Source organism: Primulina tabacum, chromosome 2 (genome assembly GCF_025594145.1).
Source record: "Primulina tabacum isolate GXHZ01 chromosome 2, ASM2559414v2, whole genome shotgun sequence".
In the NCBI taxonomy this organism is placed as follows: Eukaryota; Viridiplantae; Streptophyta; class Magnoliopsida; order Lamiales; family Gesneriaceae; genus Primulina; species Primulina tabacum.
Window position 1 is genome coordinate 8,207,666 of NC_134551.1, and position 23,411 is coordinate 8,231,076.

At 38.3% G+C, this 23,411-nt stretch overlaps 1 protein-coding gene and 1 pseudogene across 1 annotated transcript; both read right to left on the reverse strand.

Annotated features, from left to right (window-relative positions):
• Window positions 1-1,164: 1,164 nt before the first annotated feature.
• On the reverse strand, window positions 1,165-4,471 carry LOC142529319 (uncharacterized). The gene is made up of 5 exons (XM_075634832.1): window positions 3,577-4,471; window positions 2,911-2,995; window positions 2,650-2,819; window positions 2,173-2,447; window positions 1,165-1,584 (listed from the first exon to the last, which is right to left on the reverse strand). Exons 1-5 carry the CDS (start codon window positions 4,091-4,093, stop codon window positions 1,408-1,410), a joined length of 1,224 nt encoding a protein of 407 aa, XP_075490947.1. The 5' UTR covers window positions 4,094-4,471; the 3' UTR covers window positions 1,165-1,407.
• A 1,717-nt stretch (window positions 4,472-6,188) lies between these two features.
• LOC142537450 (2-hydroxyisoflavanone synthase-like) lies at window positions 6,189-7,192 on the reverse strand (annotated as a pseudogene).
• Between the last annotated feature and the right edge of the window lie 16,219 nt (window positions 7,193-23,411).

Sequence of the window (23,411 nt, forward strand, 5' to 3'; positions counted from 1 at the left end):
GGACCCGCTTGTAGACCCGCTAGACCGGGTTCGGGCGAGTTTAATACAGGTCTGGTTTAAACCCGACTCATTATCATCTCTAAGTGCACACGTATCGGCAACAGTAATTATCGTAATATATATATATATATATATATAGGAATATGATATTTTTATACATATTGAATTTTAATGTAAAATGTAATTTCATGTACAATAATATTTTATGTAAAACATAATTACATCAGAGTAAATTTCTATAATATTTTATTTTGTTATATTTTACCTAACAAATAGTAGAGTTGAGTTTTGTGAAGAAAGGGTTATTGAAATAACGTATTTTATAGGATAAATTATTTATTGTAGTGGTCTGATGTATCACACCTTATTTTGTCTTGAATTTCCACTAAAATCTTCAATTTATATATCTTCCCCAAAATTTGATAATTGTTAAACATAATATATATATATATATATATATATATATATACAAATCACAGCTTTGAGGGTACAATATGTATGTTGCATGCATGCAAATCTTGACACTAAATTACTAAATTTTGGATGAGATATTGACATTTAAAATTCATTGTAACAAACTCCTCACCTAACTCCCAAAAACAATGAAAGAGAAGTTTGATACGAGATATCCATTTCAATACCTAATTGTTAAAACCCCAACCAATATATTTAAAAAAAAAAAAAAAAAGGGAATGGAGTGTTTCGTATGGATGCAATCTCATCTCATGTTTACTGTTCTTTTTCCACACAATCATTAACTTGACACGACTCAGATCAACAGAAGTCCAATAACAGTCGATAATTTACTTCAATCTCATTAATATCTAATGAACATTTTACCAAGTAAATTTTACCAGAATACATGATGTAGAGTCTGCCGTCTGGAATGAAGCCCCCAACTCATGGGCTAGATTCATAACAAGAAAATGTATAACCAAATGTCTAAACACAGTTTTAACACGTAAATGGGAGAGAACATTACGCATCCAAAAGTTTATACGGAGACACGATTGAAAGTGTCATATACAATACTATAAACTTCCCTGGTGTTGTCATTTTCGGAATCCGAAAATGAACGCAAAGCAGTTTCCATGCGTTAAAACCATTGCCAAAACACGTTTTACCAGATAATTTGGAACAAACTTATCAAGAAGGAGCACAACAGAAACCGGAATTTTCACATTTAGTTCTGATAATCACAGACAGTACAAACGGACGATGTGCATTAGATACTTTGTTCACATAATGACAGTTTCTCCGGAAGAACATTATTCTCTTATTAATAACAAATTAAAGATTTAATGTGCCAAGCACCCTTCTATTCATTCTTTTACACACAACGTTCAAATATGTGTTAAAGGTTTAGAGATAACGCAAGATTCATTAGTATGGGGTTCGCATAGGATGTCATGAAGGAGATTCTTTCCATTGTAATCTATCAAGTCCATCCACAATGGCCTTGCGAAACTGCCCGTTGTGAAGAAGGAAAGACGATACATGACCGCCATTAACCCATCTCACTTCAGACCCAGGCCAAGCCTTTTGAAGCTCCAATACAGAGTGCTTTGGAATATAGCCATCGTTCTAAAAAAGGGAAAAAGAAGAAAATATCTGATTAGCGATCAAGATTCCAGTGAAAGCGAAGTAACGCCAAATGGCTATACATTTCTGGCTCCGAGAATCATTGGTAATATAATCAGTAGCAATTACTAAATGCATTAAACGTTGCAGCATGGAGCAGAGATGAAGAGAATTATCCAGGACTAGTATCAAATTTCATCAACAGTCTTGGAAAATATTTGAAAATTACCTCAGCCGGTAAACATTAAACTAATAAAAAAATGCTTGATTGTTAATCACATTTATATTCTTAATGAACAGAAGGAAAGTTCATGCATAAAAGTAAACAAGAAACTTCAACTTAAAACAGGAGATGACTCTTTAACGCTATACGATCAAACAAAGTCCAAGGTCAGAAAATTAGTTCAGTAAATTGTCAGGTTTAAGATCGAAAGGACCAAAAAAACCTTATCACACATGAGGTTTAGCTTTACACACTCAAGCTACATTGATCATTATCTAAAATTTTCAGATTACTAAGAAAATCTTGGGGTCACATAAATCTTCTATTCACCAAGTTTTATACGCAAATTGTGACAATATAATACTTACAGTAGCAGCAACAAATATAACAGCGTTGGGATTTCTGGGTATAGGAAATCGGGTGACATCCGTCAAAGACAACACATTTCGCATGCGCTCTCTAACTTCCTCGATAGTCATGACAGCCTTCTGCAAGGCTAGATCTTCTCGAAGTGCCTCCCAAGCAGTAGCATGCTTTAGTACCCCTTCACAGAACGCCACAGCAGCGGAATGTGGAGAAAGAAAGGGTAGTGTAGCAATAGGTGTGGGATACAGGGATCCAACCATGGCAGCATGTACTCCTCCTACATTAACATACTATTGTATACGAAACTGCTCATAACGTATGAACATAAGCATACAAAGAAATCTACGATTCCAAGTACCACATGATGATGATACATTATAAGTCATTCACAGCACTTCTTAGAATTTACATGAATATCTCTAAGGAAATCCTTCTAAGTGATTTATGGCATACTACGAAAAATAAGGTTTGAGTCTTACCCATGCTAAGTCCACAAACACCCATTTTCCCAAACCCTGCTTCAGAATCTAACCAATGCAAAAGACTACGAGCCTCTTCAATAGTCGCTCTTCCTAATAAGAGCAGATCACTTACACAAAGTAGTTTTGCTCCACGCTGAAGCATAGGACGTCTTTTTCCATAAAAAGGGCTAAAAACCAATAGCTTGAATTAGATTCCATATTGTGATGAGAACATAATCATTCGTGAAATCTACTAGTTTAAAAGATTGTGATTCCAACCTCTCAAGCACCACAGTTGCTATGTTTTCCTTCAACAATGGCCCACCAAGACGCAACCTCCTGCCAAAAGAATGGTCTCCAGTGCCTGAACATGGGAGAAAGATAATCAAAACAAAGTTTTCATTTTCCCAATTTCCCATTTTCCACAATTACGAATCAGGATATAAACATATATTCCATTTATAAGTTAGTGTGCGAAAGTGTACAAGTATGTATGCTTACGTATGGATAAACTATAAAAATGTAAAAGGAAGGAGTAGTATGACTGTATAAGTAAAATTGATCATTCGTCAAACAGTGAAAATTTCTTTAAAACAACGCCCCAGAACACATAAGAAAATGGAGTTTTTTGCAATCAATTTCCCGGTATTTAATGAATTTGGCACTTACAGTTCTTGCGCTTCATAATGGAGGTAAGTGTCAAATTTAATATATAAAATCCATAGAAAAATGTCAAATTATAAAGCCTCGAATAAGTGGATGAGAAAGACTAAAGTTATGCCTTCACATTATGAAAATCCATCATTCATGGCACCATACTAGAAAAGCAAAAATAAGCTCAACGGTACACATCAGCTTCATCTACTTTGTATCAAGTAAACAAAGACAATGCAGATAAATATTAATTTATAAGAAGATAATGCAACCAGATTAATACCATTATACCTGCAAGATGAACAACACAGGACAACTTCTGTGGTGGCACAAATTTCGGGGAGAGGAAAGCAACCCTTGCATTGTGACATTCAGGGGGCAATGCACTGAGAAGCTGTTCATTACAAGGAGTTGTAAAGAACCCTTCTCTAAGGCAAGCTGTCTTTGATTCCCAAACTGTTTTCCAAATTGGTTTAACCAAAGCAGGAGGCCAATTTTGCCCTTCTATTTCAGGAAACAATTGTTTTATCATTCTCTCCAAAAGCTCAAGCTTTGTACCACCCCATCCCCTAGAAAAGAATTGGGGACTTATCTTTGTTCTGTGCAACAACGCACCATATACATGGTCCAATAAATAGTAAAGTGTTCCAAGATTTACCGTCACCATTTGTTTTAGAGCAAAATACTGATGATTGATAACAGAATACTCATAGATCAATGCAAGACTGGATTTTTCTTCCAGAGAACCCAGATCATAAAAGAACACCAACAGATCAAAGTGATCTAATTCTGTGCAGAACAAAGACATGCCACCAAGGAACCAAGATTTTCAAAATAAACAATCATGATTTCCAATGACTTTACCACAAAGGAAAAACCAAAGATTTACAAAATCATGAACAAAGAAAATGAATGTAAACGAATACTAAATCCAGTGTGTCTTCCAATTCATAGAAAATCGCAGAATTATAGTTAAACAGACAAATTAGTCAAAATTCGGAAATGTAGGGACGATTAGACAACCAAAAATCAGACAAAATAAATTTTGGGGGAGTTTGGATGGATCTCGTGGGAGGTATCTGGCCGGCCAGAGGAGGAGGAGGTTGGGGTGAACGGGGCGGATTTTCAGTGGGGCCATATGGTCAACCATTAAACATTGTGGTGGAGAATAAAATTTTGACGTGTATTTACAAAAACTTATATGGATTAACGCGTAAATTTTATAGGATGAATTTAACTTATGAAAATATATAATATTTTATGTCAAAATTATTTTCTTGTTATAATAATTATAGATCAATCTGTCTCATGAATAAAAATTATTATCCTATGATAAAATGTTAATAATATAAATAGATAAATAAAATTAATTAAGAATAGATTGTATGAGATGATCTCATGGATAAGGCAAGTCGATCTGGTCCATAGCTTAAATTAAACGCAATACTTTTGGGATTAAAATTATTATTTTCATGGGCCAGGTCGAATAGGATATTCGTCTTACAAAATTGATTCTCTCAATTTCATGAAATTTTTGTGATTAATTAAATATAAGGAACTGCGTATAAATTTATATATATTATTGAACGATAAATGGATAATGACTCAATACGTACATATCATTAGTAGCTTAGGAGTGTGACTTTATAAACTCTATGTGTTCCTTCTTGTCGAGCAAAGCCTAAATACTGCCTCTAATATCAAGTCACTACTGCCTCTGATATCAAGTTACTATTAACAGACAGGTTATATTGTTAAGTAGTCATTTGTAATTGTTCTTGAAATCCTTGCTCAAGTGAGAGAGTTTCTCAATCAAGGTAATAACTTGGAAGGATTCATTTTGACTCATACTCTATGCATAAATTTCACACAAGTATTTGAAGTTTTTGTACTTTGACTCACAAAATATTTTGATTCTATCATTTTTTAAATCCTGGAAACGTCCCACAATGTTTTTTTAGACCAGCATCTTCTGTCATGTATTTCTTCTCGAGCATCTCCCAAAGTTCTTTCCCAATTTTGACTTGACAATACATATTGTAGAATGTTTTGTCTACTCCATTCAGAATATTTTTCCTACAGAGAAAATCATTTTAGTTACGTGCATCCAGTGCATCCCTATTTTTGGGATCGACTTTGTCCTCTGCAATGGTGAGAGGATTTTCTTTCAACAATCTGGCCAAACTCAGCATCGTAAAGTAGAACAACATCTTTTGTTGACATCTTCTAAAGTCTGTACCATTGAATTTCTCTGGTTTTCTCCTTATGCGATTGGAGTGGTTGATGTCGTTCTAGATGGCGAGACCATTGTGAAATTTCATAATACAAAAAAAGAAATCTTCTTAAGATTGTTCTTTTTGGTGGTGTACTTGAAATCTCAATAATTGACGGAATATTGTAGCAACAAATTGAATTGAGGTAAGTATTGGACACTTTCTTTTTAAGAAAAGATTTTCCCCTCCTTAATGTTTCAGTTTATGTCAATTCTTCTTCAAGATATAACAACTCCTTACAATAAGAACAATATATTTGTAAAAAGAATAACCAGAAAATGGAGTGTGCTCTATTTCAAAAGAAAGAAGTAAAGTGAAAAAAACAAGTTAATGCAATATATGCATAAAATCTTGATTATCAAAAGTGTTTTCTAGTTGTCTTTGATTATGTATTTTTAGATCTCAATTATTATGCAATGTTGTTTCATCAAAAAAATGCCTTTTCATTCATTAGAAAAATATCAATGGACACAATTTGAATGTAAAATATTATGAAAACTCGCAATTTTTAATCAATAAGCTCTATGAGATGTCTAGGCACCTCTCCCATGGCACTAGAACAATCCAGGGCACTGGGAAGACTCTTAGGCTCCTCCGCTGCACAACAGGAGAGGCGAGGCAGTGCATTCATATTTCTGCATACCAACTTCACATGCATGTGTAAAATATACCATAACATAAAACCATAAAATACACCGCCCACATTGCTAGATAGCTAAGTTACCACAACATGTACTGCTTCATGATCCAATTAACTGGAGGACTGAAGGTTTGACGCTCAAAATCGGATGACAGATCAAAGGGTGAGCCATTGCTGCAGAAAACCCTGCTCCCTCCTCCATGTTAACCTGTTCACCACCTTTAGTCCTCCAGTCGAAGCACTGGATTAATGCCGCAAGAGATAAGTGCAGGCCCTTCCCCAGGACAATCCTTCGCCCACCTCCAAAAGGAACATAGCTGAAGTTTCCTTCCATGTCTTCTGGATCGATAGGGTTCGCCAAAAACTTTCTCCGGAAAAAAATCTGCTGCATCTTAATTCCCATGCATCTGGATTGCGATTTATGACGTCGACCTCAAGTTTTTAGCTATGGAATAGCCATTGATCTTGCAATCTTCTCTACATTTTTGAATACTAGAGATGGTGAAGGGTGGTGCAGTCTTAGAGTTTCTTTCACGACAACATGCAAGTAGCGTAGATTTGAGACGTTGGATCCTTGTGCTAGCCTGTTTAATCCCACTATCGATCGATTTCGAGTTGCATTTCTATAATGCAGATGGATGATCAAGTAGTTCTGCCAGTGCCCATTGAAGTACCACGCTTGTTGTATCAGTGCCCCCGAAGAACAGGTCATGTTCCTTCATTTCAATTTCATTCGATTTTACTACAATAAAATAGAGAAACGTGATCAGAAATCTTACCAAAAAGACCTTGATTCCCATTCTATAAGTTAGCTTCACCTCAACTGTCGGATCTGTCAGCAATAATGGAGAGAAGCATTGACTGAGGTAGGAACAAAATTATTAACACGTTTTGCAGGCAAAATGTTGACGAATGAAATTTTGTGGAAAGATGTAAGACGCGTTTTATTCGCGTCTTCACACAGACAAGGGGCTCTACAAATAGAGCTCTCCATTCATTCTGAAATCATCCATTCTTCGAGTTTTCTCTCATCTTATAAGCATTTGAGTGCTTAGTTCTATAATATTTGTGAGGTGTTTTGTTCTCCTGTATTAAGAGAGTGTGTGTTCTCTTTGGAAACACAGTGAGTGAGTTGTACACCACAAAATATTATAGTGGAATTCTTTTCATCTTGCCCGTGGTTTTTACCCAAATAATTTTTAGGGTTTTTCACGTAAATCTCGGTGTCCAGTTTATTCTTTATTTTCGGATTTATTATCTCAAATTCCGCACGTGGGACCAACAAGTGGTATCAGAACCTTGGTTTAAAATTTCTTAAAATTCTGAGTATGCTATGTGGTTGCAGCCTAGACTGATCTTCCACATCAGAAAAGATTTTTTGAGATTTTTTATTAAGGCGGGATTAATTTTGTCCAGTGTACTCAATTGTTGTAGACATAATGGGGGGAAGGTACGAGATAGCAAAGTTCAACGGAAGCAATTTTATGCTGTGAAAAATAAAGATACAAGCAGTTTTAAAAAAGGAGAATTGCTTGGTGGCTATTGGAGATAGACCGATGGAAATTACGGACGATGGAAAATAGACCGAGATGATTGATAATGTTGTTGCCAATTTACACTTGGCTATAGCAGACGAAGTTTTGTCAAGTATCTCTGAGATAAAAACAGCCAAAGTTATCTGGGATACTCTGACAAAGATGTCCGAGGTTAAGTCGCTACATAACATGATTTTCCTAAAGAGAAGGCTTTATACTCTTCGGATGGCGGAATCCACATCGATGACCGACCATATCAATACACTAAATACTCTATTTGACCAACTCACTTCCATAGGGCATAAAATAGGGGAAAATGAACGTGCGGAGCTTCTACTTCAAAGTTTACCAGATTCATACGATCAACTTATCATCAACATAACCAACAATATTCTTATAGGCTTTCTAAGATTCGACGATGTCTTAACTGCGGTTCTCGGAGAAGAAAGTCGGCGCAAGAATAAGGAAGAGAGGTTGGTAACCTCGAAGCAGGCAGAGGCTTTACCGATGATAAGAGGAAGATTTATGGACCGTGACTCCAGTGAGAGCCAAAGACGAGGTAGATCAAAGTCGAGAAGTAAGAAGAAAAATATTTACTGCTTTAAATGTGGCGGTAAAGGGTACTTCAAAAAAGAGTGTACGAGTATCAATAAAAGCTCTCAAGGAGATGTGGCCAGTACATCAGGTAGTGGTGAAATATTATTCAGCGAAGCAGCAACAGTTGCAGAAGGCAGACACAAATTTTGTGATACATGGATTATAGATTCAGGAGCGACGTGACACATGACGTCTCGAAGAGAATGGTTTGATCATTATGAACCGGTCTCAGGAGGATCTGTATTCTTGGGAAATGATCATGCCTTGGAAATCGCTGGGGTCGGTACTATCAAAATTAAAATGTTTGATGGCACCATTCGCACCATACAGGAGGTAAGACATGTGAAAGGACTGACGAAGAATTTTTTTTCCTTGGGGCAATTAGATGACATCGGGTGTAAAATCCGTATCGAGAACGGGATCATGAAAATTGTGAAGGGCGCGCTTGTGGTTATGAAGGCGGAAAAGATTGCTGCAAATCTGTATGTACTTTTGGGAGAAACACACAAAGAGGCAGAACTAGCTGTTGCATCAATTGGTTCAGGAGAAGAATTAACAGTGTTATGGCATAGAAAGCTCGAGCATATGTCAGAACGAGGGTTGAAAACTCTCTCAGAACGGAAGCTGCTGCCGGGACTTACAAAAATGTCACTACTCTTTTGTGAGCATTGTGTTACCAGTAAACAACACAGATTAAAGTTTGGCACTCTACTGCCAGGAGCAAAAGCATACTGGAGCTGATTCATTCGGATGTTTGGCTAGCACCGGTTGTATCCCTAGGAGTAGCGAAATACTTTGTCTCGTTCATTGATGATTTCTCTAGGAGATGTTGGGTGTATCCAATCAAGAAAAAATCAGATGTTTTCCAGATCTTCAAAGATTTCAAAGCGCGAGTTGAACTTGATTCAGAAAAGAAGATCAAGTGTCTAAGGACTGACAATGGAGGAGAATATACCAGTGACGAATTTGATGCATATTGTCAACAAGAGGGCATCAAAAGACAGTTTACGACGGCTTACACACCTCAACAAAATGGAGTGGCAGAGCGGATGAACAGAACCTTGTTGGACAGAACAAGAGCTATGTTGAGGACTGCAGGTCTAGAAAAGTCATTTTGGGCGGAAGCAGTCAAAATCGCTTGTTACATTATCAATCGTTCTCCTTCAGTGGCGATTGATCTGAAGACTCCGATGAAGATGTGGACCGGAAAGCCGACATATTATTCTCATTTGCATACATTTGGAAGTCCGGTGTACGTTCTGTACAATGAGCAAGAAAGATCAAATTTGGATTCGAAATCCAGAAAATGTATCTTCTTGGGTTATGCTGATGGAGTAAAGGGGTTTCGCTTGTGGAATCCTACTGTTCACAAGCTTGTCATCAACAAGGATGTTATATACAAGGAAGATAAAGTAAAGGGAGACAAAGGCACACCGAATTCAGAAACTACTATTTTTCAGGTGGAAAATAAGACAGAAGAAGGTCAAGTTTCTTGTGAAGCAGTACCAGAGCACGAAGAACAAGAACATGTTGAGTCTGAGGTTTCCAATGTGAGGCAGTCAACTCGAGACAGAAGACCACCAAGTTGGCTTTCAGATTATGTCACTAAAATTAACATTGCATATTGTCTATTATCAGAGGATGGTGAGCCATCGAGTTTCCACGAGGCTACTCAAAGCTCGGATGTTTCTTTGTGGATGCTAGCAATGCAAGAAGAGTTGGAGGTATTAGACAGGAATATAACTTGGGATCTTGTTTCACTACCACGAGGGAGGAAAGCCATTAAAAACAGATGGGTCTATAAGATCAAGCGTAGTGGCAATAATCAAGTGGAGTGGTATCGTGCTAGATTGTTGGTAAAAGGGTATGCTCAGAAAGAAGACATTGACTTCAATGAGATATTTTCTCCTGTGGTTCGACTTACAACAGTCAGAGTAGTGCTGACATTATGTGCGGTGTTGACATACATCTAGAACAGCTAGATGTAAAAACGGCATTTCCTCATGGAGATCTTGAAGAAGAAATATATATGCTCCAGCCAGAAGGTTTTGCGGAAAAAGGCAAAGAGCACTTGGTTTGCAGGTTAAACAAATCTCTGTACGGTCTCAAACAGGCGCCGAGATGTTGATACAAGAAATTTGATTCCTATATCATGAGCCTTGGATACAACAGATTGAGTGCAGACCCTTGTACGTATTTCAAGAGGTATGGTGATGATTATATTATTTTGCTGTTGTATGTGGACGACATGTTGGTACCAGGTCCCAACAAAGATCAGGTCCAAGGATTGAAGGCACATTTGGCTAGGGAATTTGATATGAAGGACTTGGGACCAGCAAAGAAGATTCTAGGGATGCAAGTTCACCGAGACAGAAGTAACAGAAAGATTTGGCTTTCCCAGAAAAATTATTTGAAGAAAATCTTGCAACGCTTCAACATGCAAGATAGTAAGCCAATTTCGACCCCTCTTCCTGTTAACTTCAAGTTATCCTCCAAGATGTGTCCTAGCAGTGAAGCAGAGAGGATGGAGATGTCTCGAGTACCATATGCATCAGCAGTGGGAAGTTTGATGTTCGCCATGATCTGTACAAGACCAGACATTGCTCAAGTAGTGGGAGCAGTTAGTCGGTATATGGCGAATCCTGGACGAGAGCATTGGAGTACTGTTAAGAGGATCCTTAGATACATTAAGGGTACCTCGAATGCTGCATTATCTTATGGAGGATCGGATTTTATACTCAGGGGCTATGTCGATTCAGATTATGCAGGTGATCCTGATAAGAGAAAATCTACTACTGGTTATGTGTTTACACTTGCAGGGAGAGCAGTAAGCTGAGTTTCAAAACTGCATACAGTTGTGGCGTTATCTACGATGGAGGCAGAATACATGGCAGCTTCTCAAGCTTTCAAGGAGGCAATATGGATTAAAAGGTTATTGGAGGAGATCGGGCACAAACAAGATAAGGTTCCTTTGTTTTGTGACAGTCAGAGTGCCTTACACATCGCAAGGAATCCAGTCCTTTCATTCCATGACGAAACACATTGGAGTTTAATTTCACTTTGTACGGGAAGTAGTAGAAGAATGCAAGCGTGGATATGCAGAAGATCCATACAAAGGATAACATAGCTGATTTTCTGAACAAGCCAGTGAACACTGATAATTTTGAGTGGTGTAGATCCTCAAGTGGCCTAGCAGAAACGTAAGTAGCAGGAAATGTCAATATTGAAAAGATGTGTGGAGATGTGTTTGATTCTCAATCAAATCTCCAAGTGGGAGAAATGTCGGCAATAATGGAGAGAAGCATTGAATGAGGTAGGGACGTAGGGACAAAATTATTAACACGTTTTGCAGGCAAAATGTTGACGAATGAAATTTCGTGGAAAGATGTAAGACGCGTTTTATACGCGTCTTCTCACAGACAAGGGGCTCTATAAATAGAACTCCCCCCTTCATTCTGAAATCATCCATTATTCGAGTTTTCTCTCATCTTATAAGTATTTGAGTGCTTAGTTCTATAATATTTGTGAGGTGTTTTGTTCTCCTGTATTAAGAGAGTGTGTATTCTCTTTGGAAACACAGTGAGTGAGTTGTACACCACAAGATATTATCGTGGAATTCTTTTCATCTTGCCCGTGGTTTTTACCCTAATATTTTTTAGGGGTTTCCCACGTAAATCTCGGTGTCCAGTTTATTCTTTATTTTCGGATTTATTATCTCAAATTCCGCACGTGGGACCAACAAGATCTTCTGAAATATTCAAAAATGTCCAACATATCTTTTATCAATCTATTCCCACTTAGTTTCTTCCCCGGTGTTTCAATATGATTCCATCCATTAACGCATCAAATCTAATCAACAAAGATTTGACTTTTCTTCCTGCACCAAAAAAATCATTCGTCATCGCCATAAACTGCACGCCTACGTCACACGCTTTCTCATCTTCCGACTTTTTCATAAAGAATTCCAATAACTTCATCAGCTCTTCTGTCTTAACGTCGCCGAATTTGCCGGTATGTCGAGATGAGAGAATCTCCATCATGCATTCATGCATGCATACCTTTTCAAGAAAATCCACTGCTTGCTGTAGTCGAGAGTCGAAAACAAGGTGTCCTGGTATTTATATTTGCTACTCCGAGAAACCAAATTCCGGCCTGGTAGCGAACTTGATATCATGAACTTTGAATACTTGTTTAGCCGTGGAATATGCTTGGTGGTCTAGCTTTATTATGGGATGTCAAAGTCACAAGAAGTTAATGTTAGTTTTTGGCAGATTCTAATGGACTAAAGAAGACAAATGCATTGTTTACATTATGATCATAAGGAGGAACTAAAGAGGAACGTCATGGCCCCCACCGAATTCTATAACAATATCACAAAATGGTCGTCAATGTTTCATATATTTCTGTTAAATATTCTATTTCCTAACTCTTTTTAAATTTGGAAAATATTTTTTTATCCCGTCAACTTGCCTATTTTGGTCGGCCTACCAAATTTTCAACTTTTGGTTTTGGTACACAAACTTTGATTTTTTATGTCTTGACATGACACCGAGAAATACTAATTTGGCACGAGAAGAAGTTGAATTATTTGATTCACATCAATAATTTGACCAAAATAATTAAAAATTAGTATATCAAAATCAAAAAACTTATAAATTGACGAAACCCAAAATATGACAAATTACTCATTTTCCTTATTAAAGATTGTGTCCATATTAAAGCCACTGTCAAAATCAAGAAGGGGAAACTTGTAAATTTGGTCTTCCATGTTTGCTCTTTGCAATTTTACTCTTCTATTTTATTCAGTTTTAGTTTGTTATGTATTATTGTTTGTAATTTTAGTCAATTTTCTATGTTATGCTAATTTGTTCAGTACCACACAAAAATTTGCAAAACAAATTACCAACTATAGCAAAATGAAAGAAAATAAAATACATGATTACAACTTAATTTTGAAAACATTGTAGACCAAAATCGCAAATAACTAAATATCGGGAAGGGAAAAAATTCTCAATTAACATAAAGTAAGCCAACACCATCACCGTTTAAAAATTATGATATTTGCTCAACGTTCTTGGATATCAACTAATGAATTAGAAATATATATATGTGTGTATTATTGCTCATGTTGCATTAATTAGACTTAATAAAATCATTAATTTATTAATTCGTGTTTATCCATATTATAGAAAGATGAATAATTATTTTTATTCGGTAAAACTTTTAACAGAACAAAAACGATAATTTGACACAGTATTTATTTTGCAACGCATTGCATGAAACCTTCGGCCTTTTTTCAAAATAGTCCTTATTTCTTATCTATTTTTTTCGATTCAATTTTTCCTCTTTTCTTTTCTCCTATTCAATTGTTTTACAAACTCTCTTCACGTATTAGTTTTAAGATGGAGATACATTAATAATGTTAACAAACTATTAGTAATATGATTATATGAAGCAATTAAAATTTATAATTGTTGGAACCGAAGATTTGAACATGGAAAATATTTTTCCGGGTCCATTATCTTGTCTAATTTTTGTATTTAGTTCATTTACTTGTCAAATTTTGATCTTCGTAAATTAATTTTTTATTTTTGATAATTCTGGTCCAATTTTTGTTGTGGTTCCGGACACTTCACATCAGCAATTTTCATTGTCATATGTCAGCATTTTCTGATGTTTTCAGTGTCACGTCAATACTATAACGAAATATGACTAGAAAAGATATAGATGATTGTAGTGATATAATTCAAATATTTTAAAACGTATGATCAAAACATCATGTTTCAATTGCTCTTCAATTACATGTAGTTATTATTCTCTCAACAAGCATTCTCTCAATAACTGCACTTCTTGTCATTCATGCTTGTGTATCATGTCACGGCCTAGGGGGGTTCAAACTTCGGATAAAACCGAAAAAACCGAAAATCCAAACCGAAAAATCCGAACACCAAACCAAACCGAAATCCGAATTTTGTAATTCGGATATAAATGTTAAAACCGAAGTTTATTTGGTTCGGTTTCAGTGTCACGCCCCGGGACGGAGGTTGGTTGACACCAGCGTTGCTATCAAATTTCCATTCCAAAACTACAAGCCTCAGAAGTACAAAATTCAGAAACCGGTCTTTTAATTCATAAATACTGAATATCTCAACGTCTGATACAAACTCAAATGTTCTACAGCGAAAATGTAAAACCGAACATAATACTGTCTTAACAGATGCAGCGGAATCTAATTACATAATTCAGAACTGAGAAAAATAACAATCTTCTTCACCAGCCCCAAAACTGATGATGTTCTTCTTCTTCTAGTAATTCTTCCTCGTTCTTATCTGAGATGGATTTGGTGGGTGAGTGATATGATTGTCACTCAGTAAGCGGGGGCGGAAATAACTCCCAGTTTTCAAAATCATTTTTAACAGAAACAGTAATACGAATAATATACAGAAATTCTTATTTTCAGAACAGAAATCGGTATTCAATATTCAGTATTCAGTAATCAGTAATCAGTATTCAGAAATTCAGAAATTTAACAAGTAAGCACTGAGTACGTTCGTGAATTTCATGGCTAAACTGATATCAGTCCCCTATATGTTCTCTTCTCTAAGGGGTGAGGCCAGTAATCAGTAATCAGTAATGTTCAGAATATATATTCCTACCATTAGTTCACTAGGTTTCAGTGCTTCAAAATTCAGATATCAGAAATCGATCATACAGAAACTTTGCTTTAAAACATAAATCATAAAACTGGATTCAAGATATTTATACATAAGCCCACTTACTGTAATTTGCTGGAGATTTTCGGTTGAAGTCTGGAAATAGGCTTGCTCTCGCTACTGGTGATAAGTGCAATTTATTGTACTTTTATTACTTGTTTTTAACTTAGAATTTTGTGATTCTTGAGTAGGTTTTATGTGATTTGTTGTTGTTTTTGTTGTTTTAGTTTGGAAGCTTAGAATTAGAGTTTGAAGTAGTAAAGTGTTGAATTGGAAAGTGCAAAAGATAAAAATTGCCGAAGCTCCAGCGCACCCGTGCTAACGAAGAGAGCGCACCCGCGGTCAATGAAAATCGAATTTCAGAAAATCTGCCGAAGCTGTACCGCACCCGCGGTCGCTGAAGTTCGAAAATGAAAGTTTTCCCCGAAACAGCAGCGCACCCGCGGTCTATATAGCAGCGCACCCGCGGTCTTCGAAAAACAAAGTCCGAAAAATCTGTAACTTTGTGGGCTGCGCATGAAAGTCTATGAAAATGGTGTGCTACGATTTGAGAATTGTCTGGACTATAAAAAGGCATCATTTACTTACCATCTAGGGTATTGGGGATCAAAATAAGGAGTGGAGGCTGCTGGAAATTATTGAAGACTCAAGTTCTTCTAGTTCTTGAGAAATCTTTTGCACAAATCCGGAGACGGAAACAGCACTTCAAAATCTTGTTCTAAGATCTTCTTTCTTTTATTTTTCATTTGATATGTCTTGTTTTAGAACTATGTTTTATTGTTTCGCTTGTGTTATTATGAACTAATTTTTATTTCTAGAGGAATGATGGAACAAAACTAAAAACCATGTGTTGGAACCCATGAACTAAGTTATTTAAGTTCTTCATCTTGTTCATTTGTATTATTCCAATCTTAATGCTTTCAATTTATTGGCCATAAGTTGAATGATTTATATGTTTATAATTTATCACTTGGAAGAGGAAATTATAAAAAAGAAAAGGAAAAAATACATCAATGGTATTTATAGAGTTTGGGAGAGCCTATAATGCTATTGAAGCTTATAGAGAATTTAGTGTTTGATGTGTTATTTATTTGTAGATTGTTGATGGGAACATTACAATCAAATTTTAGATAACCAATATCTATTTAACACTCGGGAGAGGGAGTAGATAACTATAGGATTCTTGGCTAATGAATAAGAAGGATTTTTATATCATAGCTACAAGAAGTTACACATGGTGGATAGTTGAGTGAAATCGGACCTCTAGATCTTTTACTCCATTGTTATTGTTATAGTTTGGTATTATATTTATTTAAATCCATTTTCAATTTAGTTATTATTGCAAACAAATCTTTTAATTGATTTTTCTAAATAAAATCGAGACTATTTAATTACAAGCATTAATATACATTTATATACATACTCCTCGAGGGATCGACACTTGTACTTGAAAATACATTTTATTACAACTTGACGTTGTGCACTTGCAAGCAATTGAGAAAACACGCAACAAGTTTTTGGCGCCGTTGCCGAGGAGTGTTTATTATAAATTTATATTAGTATTGTTACCAATTAGTCTTGATTTTAATTTAGAGCTGCTTCTATTGGATTACATTAAACATTGATTTGTTTCTTTTCTTTGTTTGACAGTGCATGCGAAGATCGCAAAATCTTGACTTGCTTATCTTTGATCCTGAGATCGAAAGAACCGCAAGAAGATTAAGAAAGGCAAGAAGAGAAGAGATTCGAGCAATGGCTGACAACAGAGATAATGAAAATCCACCCCCTGCAATACCCATCAGAGATCATTTTAGGCCGGTACTAAATGCTCATTACTCGGGCATAGCACGAGGGACTATTAATGCAAACAACTTTGAGCACAAACCCGCATTGATAAACATGGTTACACAGAACCAGTTTAGGGGAGCAGCGACTGCAGATCCTCATCTACATCTCAGAACATTCCTTAAAATCACTGACACGTTAAAAATAAATGGTGTTTCTGATGATATAATTCGATTTGCGCATGTTTTCATTTTCTCTTAGGGACCAAGCAAGAGGATGGCTCCAATCGCTTCCTTTGGGGAGTATCACTATGCAAAGGCCCTAGAACTTCTTGCTTGAAAATTTGCGGAAAATTAAAAATTTTCTTTTTAAGAGAACTTAAATGGCCTCATTCATAAAATCACTGGTGAATCAAGTTCAATATTTCAAAATATTGCAGCGGAAGAAAATAAAGTTTGCCAAAAATCACAATTTAAAAATATCCAACGACTGATAAAATGTTTGCGGAATAAAATAACAACTGCTGCTCTGAGGTCCTCGGGTGCCACCACTGCCGACCCAAGCTGGCTCACTGGTCCCCGCCCTCGGCCCTGGCCTCATCAGTACCTACAAAAATCAAGTCTAGTGAGCCTAAAGACTCAGCATGCATATATCGCAGGTAACGAGTAAAAATCTGAATTAAAATATGCATGTGATAACATATCCTGTCCTGAGGCATGCTGAAAATAATCTGTACTGAGCAATTATAATACGTGCATAACTGAACTGATAATCACAGTAAAAAAAATGTTTGCTCCTTGGAGCCTGTACTGAAATAACTGGTAAAATTTTCTGTTGAGATTATGTTTTACGCCTGTGGCCACTGCACTAAGCTGAACTGATCGGTAACTGGCTACCGGGGAGTCTGAAACTGAACTGAGCTGGCCGGTCACTGGCGACCGGGTGGTACCAAACTGAACTGAGCGGTCACTGGCGACCGTATAAAATAATACTCTCACATAGTGAATGAACCACAAGCCATATCGCATAAATCTCAAAAATAATCATTTTCTATTTAATGCACGTAAAATAATTAACTGGCATAATGAAAATGTCCCGTAATTTTACCAACTGGATTGGATTGGATCGTCCCCAGGCTCGCTGCAACCTAACTGTGCCATGAAAAATATGCAATAGCTTAAACTTGACCAACTATGCAATTTAGTTCAAAAGATGCGACTATGGCGCCTAATGACTTCGCATTTAATCATGACTTCGAGCCAACCTGAAGCGACACCGAACCGACGTATAGTCATGATTAAAATACGCTGAAAAATCATAAAATAATGCTCCTAAAATGATAGGGTCGAAATCTAGGTGGAATGGAGGCCAAAACACGAAACGCTCTTTCGAGAGTCAATTTGGCACATCGCACCGTAAATTCTCGTACCACCTCAAAAATGATCCGAATCACAAACGGTCAAAAACATGACCTTCCCAACTCAAAGGGGCACTGTCCAGTCCAAGGCCATAGGCTAAAAGCCAACCGAGAACTCGAACGAGCCACCGAATCAACACCGCAACTTGCTATAAAATTCCAGCAACTGTACAATCGTGTAACTTGTGTTGTTTTCGAGACTACCGGCCATTGGGGCGTGAACCACTGACCAGAGACTCTTACCAACATCCCAAGTAGTGATTTGAACCATGGCTAAGGGCCCTAGGCCAGCCACAACCCGCATCACACCATAACTCAACCGAAACTCCAACCGAGAACCAACGTGCATGCGTTTGTAGTGTTTTGCTTAGATCGATGTCTTGCGTCGTTCCAGTGGCCATTTGATTGACCATGGCACGATCTAGACATCTAGGGGCATGGTATGAACCGTGGCTAAGGGCCATAGGCCAACCAAGATCCACACTAACCCAACCAACTCGAAATACATGTGCTGAAAAATGGAAGGGGCCGAAGGGTATAGGGAGCTGTTTTGATGTTTTGATTAAAAACCGATGAGCCATGGACCAAGCCACCAAAAGGGCGACTTAGTCACGTCTTAGACATGCTAGAGGAGTGGTCCAACCATGGACATGAGCCCTGGGGCAGCCAAGATCAGATCCTTTCTCCTAGACAACCAAACTGAATTTTCGAAAAGCGTAAATGTATAGAAGTGAAGTTGCTGTCAATTTCTGAATTTCCAGCGACAAGGGGCTTGAACGAATAGACCAATCTGATCCTAATGCATCCTATTACGTGTATAGATGTTGCCTTGGGAGCCTGGAGTCGAACCAATCACCTGAAACCACAAAACTCAGAAAAACGTGAAGCTTGGTAAGGGAAGGGCCGAAATCTGCATGCTAAAATTTTCTGAAAATTTCTGTCATGTTTCGGTTTTTGCACATAAAAGATGATCACGAAATGTTAAATAGATGATAATAGGACTTGATTGAGGTTTTGAAAGAAAACTAGACATGCCTGGTTTCGTTTCGAAAGAAAACGAACGAAACGACGACGACGCGGCACGGAGGAGTGGAACGTTTCTTTCCTTTCTTGCTCTCGGTTTTTTCTCCCTTCTGTTTGGCTATGAAACTCACGACTTTTACCTCTGAAATACTCTAAATTTTGGTGGAGAGGGAGAGGGATTGAGTGGTTATGAAGGTGAGGAGAAGGGTGCACAATATAAGGAAGAACCAAGACCAAGTCTCCAAGCATTTGAATTTTGAATTTGAATTGTGGTTTGCTATCAACTCTTTGTTGGATGCTTCTAGAGTATAGTGGCCGAAATATAGAGCTTATTAGACTAGGATGATGCTAAATATTTACTTAATTAAGGTGGACTAAAAATAAAAAGATCATTATGCTAATTCAACCAAGAATGGGTCAAAGGGTGGTGAGTTGGCAAATGCATTGCCTAGCAACTATGGGGTGGGCCGAAATCCACTAATAGAAGAATGGGGAGTATTGTTTATTTACTAAATTAATAACTCTTAAAAGCCTCACTAATCCCTTAAATAATTTAGTGAATAAAACCATTAATTATGCAACTTAATTGAGCTTATTTCTTAATCACCTCAAGCATCTTAAATTAAATCCTCAAACCTCTTTTTTAACTTAAATGAACTTACTTGCTAGCTAAATTAACTTGTGGAAATATTTCTCGAATCTTAAATTCTATCTCCAAACTCCGACTCCAGTCCGGCCTCACTGAAATAACTGAAATGCTAAAAATCAAACTACTGAACTGAGATAATAAAATAATTAACTTCAAAGAAATGCATTTAAATAATCATGCAATGAAGTCAATTAAATTTAAAACACTAGAATTATGCATGGCCTATACGTCTACTGATTACGGGTTCAACAATCCTTCCCCCTTAAAATAAATTTCGTCCTCGAAATTAGAACTCACCGAATAACTCGGGGTAACGCTCCCTCATCTCTGACTCAGACTCCCACATAGCTTCCTCCTCAGAATAGTTAAGCCATTTGACTTTGACTCGCTTAACCAGCTTGTTCCGAAGCTTCTTCTCCTTCCTGTCTAGGATCTGCACGGGTCTCTCCTCATAAGATAAGTTCGGAGTAAGCTGCAACGGCTCGAAATTCAGCACATGCGAAGGATTTGCCATATACTTCCTCAGCATGGAGACGTGGAACACATTGTGTACTCCGGCCAGATTCGGCGGAAGAGCCACACGATACGCTAGCGTCCCAACTCTGTCAAGGATCTCAAACGGTCCAATGAATCTCGGACTGAGCTTCCCTTTCTTGCCAAACCTCATGACATCCTTCATAGGTGCCACTTTCACAAAGACATGCTCGCCCACTGCAAACTCTAAGTCTCTCCTCCGCTGATCGGCATAACTCTTCTGTCGGCTCTGAGCAGTCCTCATCCTATCACGGATCTTGGCTACTACCTCTGCTGCCTGCTGAACAATCTCTGGACCCAACTCTGCTCTCTCTCCTACTTCATCCCAATGAACAGGAGATCTACACTTGCGTCCATACAGCGCTTCATACGGAGCCATACCTATAGACGACTGAAAACTGTTGTTATAGGTGAACTCTACCAATGGTAAGTTCGTCTCCCAACTCCCTGAGAAATCGATGACGCAAGCGCGAAGAAGATCCTCCAAAATCTGAATAACTCGCTCCGACTGCCATCCATCTGCGGATGGAAAGCTGTGCTAAACAGCAACTTCGTACCCAAAGTCGAATGCAAACTCTTCCAAAATGAGGAAGTGAATCTGGGATCTCTGTCGGATACGATAGAAACTGGAATACCATGAAGTCGGACTATCTCCCGGTTATACAACTCTGCATACTGAACCATGGTGAAAGTCGTCTTAATAGGCAAGAAGTGCGCTGATTTGGTAAGACGATCTACAATCACCCAGATGGCATTCGATCCTTTGGCTGACTTCGGCAAACCGGTCACAAAATCCATGGTAATGTTCTCCCACTTCCACTCGGGAATAGGAAGAGGCTTGAGCAAACCTGCTGGTCTCTGATGCTCGGCCTTCACTAACTGGCAAGTCAGGCACTCTGATACAAAACGTCTGATGTCCTTCTTCATCCCTGGCCACCAATACAACAGCTGCAGATCTTTGTACATCTTCGTACTCCCAGGGTGAATGGAGTACGGGGACGTATGGGCCTCTGATAAGATATCTGCTCGGATAGAATCACTGCTAGGAACCCATATCCTATCTCGGTATCTCACAATACCGTCGCTGACTGTATACAAGACACTGCCCTTGGCTTCATCTCTCTTCTTCCACTGTGCCAATTGCTCATCTGCTGACTGACCACTGCGAATACAGTCCATAAGGGAAGACTGAATGGTCAAGGTAGATAGACAAGAAACTCTACCTCTAGGATAAGTCTCGAGATCAAACCTCTGTATCTCAAACTGAAGAGGTTTCTGAATCGTCAAATGAGCCATCACTGCGACTTTTCTGCTCAATGCATCCGCAACTACATTAGCTTTACCCGGGTGGTAGCTAATGTCACAATTGTAGTCTTTCACAAGCTCCAACCAACGCCTCTGACGCATGTTCAGCTCCTTCTACGTAAAGAAATACTTGAGGCTCTTGTGGTCGGTAAAGATCTGGCATTTCTCTCCATACAGATAGTGCCTCCAAATCTTCAAAGCAAAAACTACGGCCGCTAACTCCAGATCATGGGTAGGGTAATTCTTCTCATGGATTTTCAGCTGTCGAGAAGCATACGCTATCACTCTCCCATGCTGCATCAAAACTGCACCTAAACCAAGCTTCGAAGCATCGGTATAAAGGACAAACTCACCAGATCCTGATGGTACAGTCAAAACGGGTGCTGAGATAAGAGCTTGCTTCAAAGTATCGAAGCTCTTCTGACACTCCTCGCTCCACACAAATTTCACATTTTTCTTGGTCAGTGCTGTGAGTGGAACGGCAATGGATGAGAATCCCTGAATGAACTTCCTGTAATATCCTGCCAACCCAAGAAAACTGCGGATCTCGGATGCATTCTGAGGCACAACCCAATCTCTGACTGCTGCAACTTTTGCAGGGTCTACCTCAATACCACTGCTGGAGACAATGTGGCCCAAGAACGCCACCTTCTCTAACCAGAATTCGCATTTACTGAACTTTGCGAATAATTTGTGCTTCTGCAATGTCTGCAACACTGTGGTCAGATGCCTGCTGTGCTCCTCCCGACTCTTGGAGTAGACGAGTATGTCATCTATGAACACCATCACAAAATGGTCGAGATACGGCTGAAATACGCGATTCATGAGATCCATGAAGATCGCTGGCGCATTCGTCAGACCGAACGGCATTACAAGGAACTCGTAGTGGCCATAACGAGTCCTGAAAGCAGTCTTGGAAACATCAGCATCTCTCACCCTCAACTGGTGATAACCAGAGCGCAGATCAATCTTGGAGAAAATCGAAGCTCCCTGCAACTGGTCAAACAGATCCTCAATCCTCGGAAGTGGGTATTTATTCTTCACTGTAACCCTGTTCAACTCTCGATAGTCAATGCAAAGCCTCATCGAGCCATCCTTCTTTTTCACAAATAAGACCGGCGCGCCCCATGGTGAAAAGCTCGGGCGAATGAACTCCTTGTCGAGAAGTTCCTGAATCTGATTCTTAAGCTCTGCCATCTCTGTCGGTGCTAGTCGGTACGGCGCTTTGGATATCGGAGCCGTACCTGGCATAAGCTCAATGGAAAACTCCACCTCTCTCTCGGGTGGCATACCAGAGACGTCTTCGGGAAAAATGTCTAAGAAATCTCTGACAATCGGAACATCTGAGGCTGACTGGCTGGGTTCCTCGGGGACAGATAAAAAGGTCGCTAGAAATGCCCGACACCCTCTATGCATGAGCTTCCTGGCCTGAACATACGGAATAATGCGCGGTAAAGGAAAGTACCTGTCCGGCTCAAATAAGAACTGCTCCATTCCAGGCGGTCGGACAAGGACAGATCTCCGTTGGAAGTCTATCAACACTCTGTTCTTCAATAGTCAGTCCATCCTTAGGATAATGTCAAATTCCGGCATCGGTAGCACAATCAGATCCGCATAAACAAGATTACCGTGCAGCTCCAGGTCTATATCTCGGA

Bases quoted from the DNA above. Each gene is read 5' to 3' on its own strand.
- LOC142529319 (XM_075634832.1), bottom strand. From the start codon at position 4,093: ATGTCTTTGTTCTGCACAGAATTAGATCACTTTGATCTGTTGGTGTTC. The intron at 2,448-2,649 runs GTAAGACTCAAA...ATGTTAATGTAG, and splicing joins TGTTTGTGGACTTAGCATGG to GAGGAGTACATGCTGCCATG. The intron at 1,585-2,172 runs GTAAGTATTATA...TCCCTTTTTTAG, and splicing joins TTATATTTGTTGCTGCTACT to AACGATGGCTATATTCCAAA.